This window comes from Nanorana parkeri, unplaced genomic scaffold (assembly GCF_000935625.1).
Source record: "Nanorana parkeri isolate BGI_ZX_2015 unplaced genomic scaffold, ASM93562v1 scaffold215, whole genome shotgun sequence".
Lineage (NCBI taxonomy): Eukaryota > Metazoa > Chordata > Amphibia > Anura > Dicroglossidae > Nanorana > Nanorana parkeri.
Genome location: NW_017306483.1, coordinates 547,116 through 558,361, shown reverse-complemented (window position 1 = coordinate 558,361; position 11,246 = coordinate 547,116). Strand labels below are relative to the sequence as shown.

General features: G+C 46.8%; 1 protein-coding gene across 1 annotated transcript in view; it reads right to left on the bottom strand.

Annotated features, from left to right (window-relative positions):
- Positions 1 to 11,246, bottom strand: part of ATF6B (activating transcription factor 6 beta) — a 33,645-nt gene that overhangs the window by 19,172 nt on the left and 3,227 nt on the right. Inside the window, exons 3-6 of the mRNA XM_018555853.1 lie at positions 5,017 to 5,102; positions 4,865 to 4,940; positions 2,381 to 2,463; positions 1,942 to 2,074 (exon numbers count right to left, since the gene is read on the bottom strand). Coding sequence (XP_018411355.1) covers positions 1,942 to 2,074; positions 2,381 to 2,463; positions 4,865 to 4,940; positions 5,017 to 5,102 — 378 coding nt within the window. The remainder of the gene's footprint in view (positions 1 to 1,941; positions 2,075 to 2,380; positions 2,464 to 4,864; positions 4,941 to 5,016; positions 5,103 to 11,246) is intronic.

The window sequence follows — 11,246 nt, the reverse complement described above, 5'->3', positions numbered from 1 at the left end:
GGGGGAGGAATTTTGTTTTTTTGGTCCTACAGACTTCAATGGGAACACCTGAAAATGTCCAACACAAGCGTACGAGTGTGTTTCTGCTTCTAACAACCACCTCCTCCTAGCAGCCTAAGGCCTCTGAAATAAATGTAGGATTCAAGAGTGTCCATGCTGGATGTAGAGACTTGAATCTGCATGGCAAGGCTCCACAAGAACCTCTATGACCCCAGTGACACCAAATACAAGAACTGTGCCAAGCAGCTAGAATGCCTGGGAAGAAATTGGGTGCGTTTTTTTTCTGGATTGGGAGCTCCAATAGCACAAGACACCTCACAGAACAAACAGGAAGCAGATACAAGGACATCACAGATGGTCAAAAACACGTTTGCATGCATGCACGTGTGTGTGAATGGGGACTTAGATGTCTATGTATCACACGATCTTCCCTTATCCTTCATCCACACAGATCACAAAATGGCATCATGAGAAGGCAATGGAAAGCAATGTCTCCCTAAAAGGAGTCATATGGGTCTGCCCCCCCCCCCCCTCACATAACCTGCATGGATCATTTTCTTCATCACTTCCTCCATAGTAAGCATGTCCACCCATTAGCCAGGCCCTAGAACTATCTTCACATTTCAGCTGTGGGCCTATAACGGGATTATAATTTTTGTCATAATTACTCTATAAGAGATGTTTTTTTGTTTTGTGATAACCAGGCTTTTAGGTGGAGATGATTCCGATAATTATTTATAACCTACATTTTTTTTAAAGTTTTGATTCGAGTGGAGAAAAGTTGTTATCAATTCTACACGTTTTATTATATTCTACCTTATTAAAAAGGAGAACTATGAGGTGAGTGATTTCCACTCATCCTCATAATTCGAGCCGACGTGTGACACTGAAACTGTCAGACGTCGGCTCTATTAAATCGGGAAGTCAGCAAAAACATACTGTCAGTCACCGCTCCCTGCAGGGATTCCCCCTCTCCAATTCTCCAGCGCTGACTGGAGGGTCGGACAGCATGGGCATGGCTGGCTCTGCCTCTAGATAGGCAGAGCCTGCTGTCAATCAGCCAGCTGGGTAGATCTCAACAGTATTGTCTGGATCTGTCCCAGCTGCAGGGTTCTCAGCATATAGCGAGCAACAGCCCACTATATACTAAGTTTTGGGTCACGGAAGGACGTTAGTATATGTCCTCTAGTCACCCTAAAGAGAACTATGGAGGAAAAAAGGTTACCCCATAGTTCTCTTTTAATTCTGTGGACCTGTGCATTCGCTACCAATCCTGCTGCTTCTTACATTTCCCCCCACCAGTGATCAGTTCTGACATAAAGAAGCAAAGTCCTGTCTCTACCAAAGTGGCCACCTCCATACAGAGGCAGTACCATAAAAAATGTACCCTTTGTCTTGAATTTTGCCTGAAAAATAGCAGTGCGTTGGGTATGTCAGAGTGCCTGGGTACTCCTGTACCTACAGCCTCATTGCTGTATATCTGCAGTGTGAGATCTAAGGCACTATTGCCTCTAACTGCTAATCTCAGGAGACTTGGAGTGAGACTTTGTGATGTCACTACTCCGCTGCTCAATGTTCTCCTTGCTGGAAGATCTGATATGAGGAAGCAAAGCTCTGTCTACCAAAATGGCCGCCTCAGCTCAGAGAGACAGTGCATAACAAGGCATGATAAGTCATTAGTGAGGAAAAGATCAGATGCCGGGAGACCACAGGCAATACTGGGTACTAGTTCTTTTCTTGTCTTTATGCACACAGCTTTTGCCCAATACAGGTCCTCTTTGAGTTAAAGTAATATGCTGAATGGCAGATCTAACCCTGTCTAAAAATAGTATGAAAGCAGCAACATGGCAGTCATCTCACTGATGGTAGAAAAAATATATACTTCACTAATACACATTCTCATTCTCAGCACTACCACAACAAAAACACACAGACCCTCACCTGTGGCTGGGGAGACGGGGAGGAGAGTTATCTGTAATGTGCCGCAGGGGGTTGTAGGGGTCTCCAAGGCTGGACACTGGGGAGATGGTGGCAGCTCTACTTTCACAGAGGTCCCGACCCCTCCTAAGGATGGCTGTGTATAACAGAGACAAGCAACGACATTAACAATGGGTGAGCAGTACAACAAGAGGTCAATGTCAGGAAAGCATCTCTTGCAAAACGAAAGTTTTAATTGCATGTTGATCAGGTGTAGAGGGGAAACAGGGGAAGGAAGCTACACTTCAGCTTTAGGAAATCTCTAAAGGAAACAATTTACAAAAATAATAATATAATACAGTAGAAAGATCTGATAAGGGTGAATAACTGAACAGGAAGGACTAGTGTGGTTGCAGGACTGATGGTTGCAGGACTGATGGTTGCAGGACTGGGTTGTACTCACCGTGTACAGACCATCACAGGAGGATGAAGAGTCACACGACGATGAAGAAAAGGGAGACGCTGGTTCTGCCTTTACTAAAAAATCTAAAGAGACAGAAATCAGATTGTGATATGACAGCATTCCATCAGACTGGCCAATGTATTTGTAGGTCAACCATTGTTTGCATATTACTTATCAACACACAGAAATTATGTTTATGGGGTGGAAAGAGAAGAATTATAGGGATGCCCATTAAAACTGGAGACCAAGATTTTTGGGCTGCAGCTAACGATTATTTCCATAATCGATTAGTTGCCCGATTATTTTCTCAACTAATCGACTGGTTGAATTAAAAATCTCTCTCGTTTTCTCTCCCCCAACTATTCTTATAATCGATTATTTGTTGCAGCCCTACTAGAGATACTGTTGCTGCCCCTAGCAAACCAATAACTGGATTCATTTTCTCCCTTGCACTACAAAAAGGTAATAACTGCAATAAGACCGGCTGTTAGGATGAACATGTCTTGTCTTGTTAGATGTAATACATTGCAGATCAGAGAAATCTACAGGAACATCTTCACGAAAGAGCAATCCTAATTAAATGAATGCTTGAAAGCAAAACTCCAGCCAAAATAAAATCTTGGGATCTATATCATATGTCCTTCGTTCCAGTTATTTCTGCAAATATTCTCCATGTGCACCTTTCAGCAGCACCTCCCAAGAGATATCATGGTAATGGTACTCGCCCATCTTCTTCTCTCTAGCCTCTGATTGGACAATGGAGAAGCAGCAGCACTGATGAGATCATCCCTGTGCTCTCTCCTGCTGCAAAGTAATTGAGCCCTGACTAGCTCAGTCCTTCTCCCAAAGGAAGTGCCGGAGAGAAGCTAATATAAAGACAGGAAGCTGATATTAAGACAGATTTTAATAATTATGCACGTTGTAATAAAAAACAAACAACTATTCAATTATTTTTACATTACACTGCCCTCCTAGAGATGTTAAATATACAAAATTCATAGCTACTAGAGAGATGATTGCATTATATTACTGGTGCCCGTGTGCTCGGCATGTATGTTTGTCTAGCAGACCAGTCAGCTGACAAACTGCAAGCGGTGGAAAGTTACTCTAAGTCATGAGTCTAGTAGCAGTGTCAAAGGTGAAAGTGTGCAAGGATACCAGCTCACAGGATAGCCGGGGACTCACTTGGCTGCTACACAACCCTTAGAATGCACCAGACCGTATGCAAGTTATGGGTGCTAAACACAGTTTTGGTTAAAATTATTTTTTTTGTATCAGGACAAGTAGATTGTCATGAGGGACAAGTAGATTCGGCCCCCCTTTAGTCCTTGGACAAGTAGTTTTTTCCAAAATTTCCACACCCCTGAAGTGCACAAGGATTCCAGCTCACAGGACAGCTTTGGGGAATCAGCTGCTACACAACCCTAAGAATGCACCAGATTGTATGCAAGTTATGGATCTGGTTGTGTGTGGTTGCAATGGGAAAGGTGAAAGTGCACAAGGATACCAGCTCACAGGATAGCTTTGGGGAATCAGCTGCCACACAACCCTTAGAATGCACCAGACTGTATGCAAGTTATGGATCTGGTGTGTGTTGTTGCAGTGGGAAAGGTGAAAGTGCACAAGGATACCAGCTCACAGGATAGCTTAGGGGAATCAGCTGCTACACAACCCTTAGGGCCTGTTCACAAGACGTCCGTTTTGTGTGCTAACCGGCTCCGTACGCTGCTGCACTCAAAATGCATCCCAATGTATCCCTATGTGTTTTATGGGCTCCAGTTCTCACGTGCGCAGTCCGTTCAGCTTACGACAGAAAAAATACTGCATGTCACATTTTGTCAGGTCCGGAAACGGAACGGATACGCAAACGCGTCAAAAACGCACTGCGTTGCAGCTAACATAGTAACAGCCCCACTCCACCAAAAAAACGCGGCCAAAAACGCACTGCATCAGCAGCTCCACGTCTGCTGATCAGGACCTGATCTCATGTGAACAGGCCCTTAGAATGCACCAGACTGTATGCAAGTTTTGTACCTGCCTGCCTGCGTCTGTCCAGCTAATCTTGAGTCTCCCTCTAGTGGTAGCTGGGGGTATGTCAGGCTGTGATAGATTTTTCACAGCCTTGTTTTACCTTCCCAAGACAAGTTCTCTCTTCTCACTTCTCCTCCATCAAACAAGGGTCTTGCCCCAGTTATAAAGTCCTTACGAGCATGATCCTAGACACTGATGTTAAAAAAACACCTCTCAGTGAAATAAATTATGGGACGTAGGCGTCATTCAACCCTGAAGACTGAGGACATCTTGTGACTGAGGATTGCAGCGATATCTGGGGGTTTTCTATTAATCTCTACACAGATTTGGGGATTCACTTGTACGCCTGTGAATACTACAAGTGGCGTTTAGTTTCATGCATGCGGTCCTTTAATAAAACATTGTCATTATTCTCACTATGAGCTCTATATGGTGTTACATAACTCATCTTACCTGACAAGTTCACGCTGTGAATCTCATCCAGAGACGAGGACACGGAACATGACTCCACATCCATCTGGCTGTCGTACTGCGGACACAGAAGACATGATATAGACAACAAGAACCGGAAAGGACATTTAAAACATGTCAGAACGGCTACATACCAAGTGCAGAGGGTAGGAATTAAATCCGGGCGGAAACAGCTCCCCACAGTCATCCGACACATCTCCATAGGTGTACAGACCTGTGTCTGAGGGAACAAACAGTTCACATTTTAGAACCAATCCATATAACAAGCACACACTCGCCTATACAATGTAATGGTGGTTCCTAAACTGCATATCTCACTTCTGCCATCTGGAGGTGATTTCTAGAATTGCAGCTCGCCAATTTGCCTTTCTGAGGATTATTTTATCTATGAGGGCAAATTTCTGTCTGCAGAGAGACTTTGAAGAACACCTCTTAAAGCGCACCTGCACCCTATTTAAAGACTCCCCATCATTCCACCCACCCCAAGTGACAGCTGCATATGGATTTTGTTTTTTATTATTATTAGAAATAGCTTATTTGGGGGTCCTCGCCCGGCACTTCTGGCTTTCTGATCTAGAATGAATGATGCCTCTGCCTGAAATTTCCTGGAACAGAGGCTGCGGGCAATCTCCGCTACACTGCGCATTCGCCATGGTGCGTCATCAGGGGACGGCCGCCAGTACCGGGAAAAGACAGCCAGCCCCCTAATGATATTAGAAGGAATGTGCTGCGATGGAGTTGAAGCGATTATGTGTAGTAGCTTAGATCATATGGGGAGATATATTTCAAGTAGATTTTTGTGGGATAGATGACCGATAGTCACATAGAGGTGGAAGCGGGACATCCTGTTAGGGACCAGTGGCATCCGGGTATTTCTCCAGTTAGGAGATTTTTATTGGACGATACATAAACATATAAAACACTCTTACTGCGTTTCGTAGCTCCAGCTGGCCACTTCCTCAGGAGGGTGTGATGAGACACTTGCTGAGATGCAAGTAAACATATCAGGAGACGCTGCTGCATGTCAGCTAGTGTCTCATCACACCTCCAGATATCGAGCAACCAGACGACGTAGGTGCGTGGGGAATATTTCTGTCCCTGTGCAGAGGTCGCAATTGTTACTCGTCTGGGTGTGTGTCAGGTGTCTCAATACTCAATGCTGGTCTGGGTGTGTGTTGGGTGCCTGATCCGGTCACATTCAATGCTTGTCGGGGTATGTGTTGGGTGTCTGGACCGGTTGAACTTAATGCTCGTCGGGGTATGTGTTAGGTGTATGGTCCGGCCGCACTCAATGCTTGTCTGGCTGTGTGTTGGGTGCCTGGTCCGGTCGTACTTAATGCTCATCTAGGTGTGTGTTGGGTGTCTGGTCTGGTCAATGCTCGTCGGGCTGTGTGTCGGGTGTCTGGTCCGGTCGCATTCAATGCTTGTTGGGTGTCTGATCCAGTCGTACTTAATGCTCGTCTGGGTGTGTGTCGGGTGTCTGGTCCGGTTGCACTCAATGCTCGTCGTGCTGGGTTTCGGGTGTCTGGTCCGGTCGCATTCAATGCTTGTTGTGTGTCTGGTCCGGTCGTACTTAATGCTCGTCGGGCTGTGTGTCGGGTGTCAGGTCCGGTCGCATTCAATGCTTGTTGTGTGTCTGGTCCGGTCGTACTTAATGCTCGTCGGGCTGTGTGTCGGTTGTCAGGTCCGGTCGCACTCAATGCTCGTTGGAGTGCGTGTTTGGTGGTTCGAAGCTTTGTAGGTGGGAGGGCCTGATATGTTGTACCAGGAGTAAGGAAAGGATGTCCCACAAAGTTAAAGTAGCAGAGGTGCCTGAAGTAAGACCAGTGGCATCTGGGTATTTCTCAGGTTAGGAGATATTTATTGGATGATACATAAACATATAAAACACTCTTAACGCGTTTCGTAGCTCCAGCTGGCCACTTCCTCAGGAGGGTGTGATGAGACACAAGTAAACATATCAGGAGACGCTGCTGCATCTCAGCAAGTGTCTCATCACACCTCCAGAGGAAGTGGCAAGCTGGTGCCATGAAACCTGTTAGGAGTGTTTTATATGTCAATGTGTCATCCCATAAAACTCTCCTAACTGAAGAATTACCCAGATGCCACTGGACTTACTGCAGACGTCTTGGGCACTTGACCTTTTTTGGGGCATGCTTTCCTTCCTGCTGCTATGTGAGTATGTTTAGTGAGGACAAGCAAGTGGTCATGCCAAGAAGGGAGAACAAAATTGTAAGGGGGAGTAAAGGTTGCTTCTCTATAACAACTTTGCCTTACAGCAGGGGTAGCCAAACTCCGGCCCTCCAGCTGTGGTGAAACTACAAATCCCATGATGCATCTCTCTCCAGGAGTCATGTCTGTGGCTGTGAGAATCTTGCAATGCCTCATGGGATTTGTAGTTCCACCACAGCTGGAAGGCCAGAGTTTGGCTACCCCTGCCTTGCACAACACAGACATCAATAAAAACCTGACAGGGGGTTCTAACACCTCACCAGTCTACCCAAAACTAAAAAAATGTTTTGCCTTTAGTTATACTTTATACTCGGCATTATATTGTTTTATGTTCCTCATGGCACTGCGGATTCACTAACTGTCCTCCCTGCAGCATCAGATAAAGAAAGCAAAGGGCCCTATTGATAAGTGTGTGCAGGATCTGCAGGACAGCTCTGCCTTGGGACTGGTTTATGGGTGAGCTCTGTCACTGAACAGCAGCAATGGCAGTTTTAGAGTCTTTTCAGATAACTGGCTTCCAAGGCAGGAAATCCCTCTCTGTCAACATGCAAATAGATAAAACTATTATTAGAAGTCCACTGAACATGTATACTCACAGGACAAACCCCTAGAGATCAGCATCCACAATGAACCACGCCAGTGGTTCTCAACCTGTGTAACCTCAGGACCCACATTTATCCTAGGTCACCGCACTGGAACACACGGCATTGCAGGTTAGGTGTGGACCATCGAACTGTGAGCGGGAGGTGCGCTTGGGGTGCCATTTAAAAAGAGAACTATGAGGTGAGTGCTTTTCACTCACCTCATAGTTCTAGCCGACCTGTGACAATGAGACTGTCACAGGTCGGCTCAGTAGATGGGGAGGTGAGCGAACACATACCGGCGTTCGCTCACCTCTCGATCCTGTCACGGCTCTCTGCCGTGACAGGGGAGAGGCTGGATTCCCTTCTCCCCGCTCCGATCCGCCAGCGCTGACTGGCGGAACGGACGGGGGAGGGGACGGCTACAGCCGGCTATGCCTCTAGATAGGCAGAGCCAGCTGTCAGTCACGCAGCTGGGCGGATCCCGGCACGATTGTCGGGATCCGCTTCAGCTGCGGCGTCTCAGTATACCGCGAGCTACAGCTCGCAGTATACTGAGCCTAGGGTGACGGGAGGACGGTAGTTTGTGTCCTCCCGTTACCCTGAGAACTATGGGGAAAAGCCTTAACCCCATAGTTCTCCTTTAAATGAATGGCAACACATCTCCCACACCAGAATGCACAATAGGTGCAATTGTGTGGTACAGCGCATTAATCACACGGGACCCTGCGATTAACAGACTGTACTAGTGTGAGAGGCCCCTCAAAAACACCGACAGACATTCTTGCACACATACACTTCCCAAAAAAAAGTGTTTTGTTTTTTAAGATCCACCCAGCCTCCCTACCTTACGAGAACTGGAGTAGATCCTCAGCCTGGGGTCCAGTGTGGGCTGCTGTGCTGTGACGGAGCTCCATCCATATGTGCATTGCTTGTACAGCTCCCTTGTGCGCCCTGTAGAGCTGCCGGGCGCCAGAATGTGACATCACTCCGGTCCAGACACCTATACAGGCGTAAGAAAAAAGAAAACTTGCCGCACTCCTTCCTGGGACGCCCCAAAAAAAGACGGGTGCTCGAAATGACTGCGGGTGGCGCCGTCACACGTAGACAAAAAGGAAGACGTCACCAGCACTCCAACAACGATAATAACAGCACTGAGCCTGATGAAGGGGACCCTGTGTGGCCCCAAAAGCGCTTGTCAATGAGAGACAGCATCTGTCAATAAATGAGCATCTAATTGCTGTTATTATGGTTGTTGGAGTGCTGGTGACGTCTTCCTCTTAGGCACCTATACAGGGCACGCGAGAAAGCTGTAAGCAATGCACATATGGATGGAGCTTCCTTGCAGCCATACCCCCAGCCCACCCCACCTAAAGATGAAATTCAGCACCAGGCAGCATATTTTGAATGGCTGCTCGGCATGAGAACTGACGGTGCTGTGCTAGGGGGAGGCAGAGGAGCATCTCGCTTAGCGCAGTGGAGGGCATGCAGCGACCCACTGAACACGGGTTTGCAACCCACTTTTGGGTCGTAACCCACCAGTTGAGAACCGCGGATCTACAGCATACTGGATAATAGCCAGGCAGAATATAATGGGAGGGGGGTAAAGGGAACCAAAAAGCCCTCCGCAAAAATACTGTGACCTGCCGCCATGTGTGAGCACTAGCTTCATATAGTAGAGCGTTAAAAACTCATCCACTTGTTTTATTCTTCTTCGGAGGGCTTCCTCGCCCACGTTTATTAACAAACATTTCTCAAAACACAATGCAGTTTCCCTCAGTGGGGTTGCCCAATATTTATCTTCACAAAAAAACATCCATTCAGCCTCCTGGTCTTGCTCTGGCCTTAGGCCCCTGTGTGTGTCCTCCTGACACCGTGCCGACCTGCACTCTCTGTACACACCTTGCAGCTCCCTAGTGCACTGGCCTCCACCCTAACTCCTGGGCAGAGATCTCCTCTGTCCCCCTGGTGAAGCCCTGAACACTAGCCAGCACCCATACCATAAGGGGCTGTGCATAATCAAAGGGCCCTGGTCAACACCAAAGCATGGTCCCAGGGTTGTAGCCTCCATCTCACCCAAGTCTCTACCAACCCTCCAGGTTCCAGGACCCTGACCATGATTTACCAATCCTGGACCACACTGAAAAGCCAGTGTTCTCCATATGAAACATGCACCCCGGGAGCCCCGCAACCTGTATGTGTGAGAACCCTGGGTGACCTCTAACCCGGGCATAGGCAACCTCAGCACTGCAGCTGTGGTAAAACTACAAATCTCATCATGTCTCTGCCTCTGGGAGTCATGCCTGTGGCTGTCAGAGTCTTGCAATGCCTCATGGGACTTGTAGTTCCACAACTGGAGTGCCCAGGTTGCCTACCCCTGGTCTAGCTCTTTCCTTTCGTGACAAGGTGCAGGACTGTCAGGTATGCAAAGGAAAGTCGTTACATATCACCACGGTCATAAATCTAAAAACAACAACGTCGGGTTAGTTCCTCATTCTTATGTATCTGCAGTCACAGCTTCGTATCAGATACACGGCCTGAGTCCATAAACTGCACAAGGAGAACTTCCACTTTTGCAGCCAAATTGGCATCACATCTTCTTTCTATTTCTTACATGTTCCTATTCACATCGGAGAACTCACCTAAGACCCTAATACTTGCTTACAAGCCCTACCTAGGTAACCCCCCTCCCCCCACATGTCATGTTAAGGAGGGGGCTGTGGGAATTATATTTAATGAACCCTGTCTGTACTGAGCTGGCAGATCCCATTATCATTTGTAAACTGGATCTGAACGCTGTCTGCCCCAACAAAGGGTTAAAGACTTAGAAGCATTGAATGTTAATGAGAAGAAGCTCAGTCTGTCCAACCATCTGTCCCTCCACTTTTACTTTTAAACTGCTCAGAGCAGCCGGGAACCTGCACAAAGACCTCCACCAAAGAAGCATCTAAAAGATAAGAAATGTATTTTTTTTTAATGATTTTTCGTTATGCTGTGTGATCATAGAGTGAAGTTTCCTCACAACTGACTCCAAAAGTGGAAATACACTTTAAAAGAAACATGGAGGCCGCCCTTGCCCGCGCTTGCTTCTTTCCTTCAAACCACTAACTTGAAGCAAGTGGGTCAGCACTGCAGCTGCACAAATAGCAGCTTCAGGAGAAGGTCAGCAATGGCAGACCTCCCATAGCTCCATTTTATTTCTACTTATTCATTTAATCCTTACAGGCATTTCTATAGAATTAAAGTGATTAAAGAGAACCTGTAACCATAAATTCTCATCAGTCCCTGTCCCCAAGGAGCTTACAATCTAAGGATCCATATACACACATACAGGGCCAATTTAGACCAGAGACAATTAACCTTCCAGCATGTCTTTAGAATGTGGAAGGAAACCCACGCAAGCACAGGGAGAACATGTAAACTACATTCAGACAGTGTCCTTGGTTGTCACTAATCACTCTTGCATTAGAGATTTCCTCTCACTTCCTGTCATGTGTATGAGACAGGAAATGAAGGGAAATGAAGGGAATTTAAAGGAACACACCCCCCCC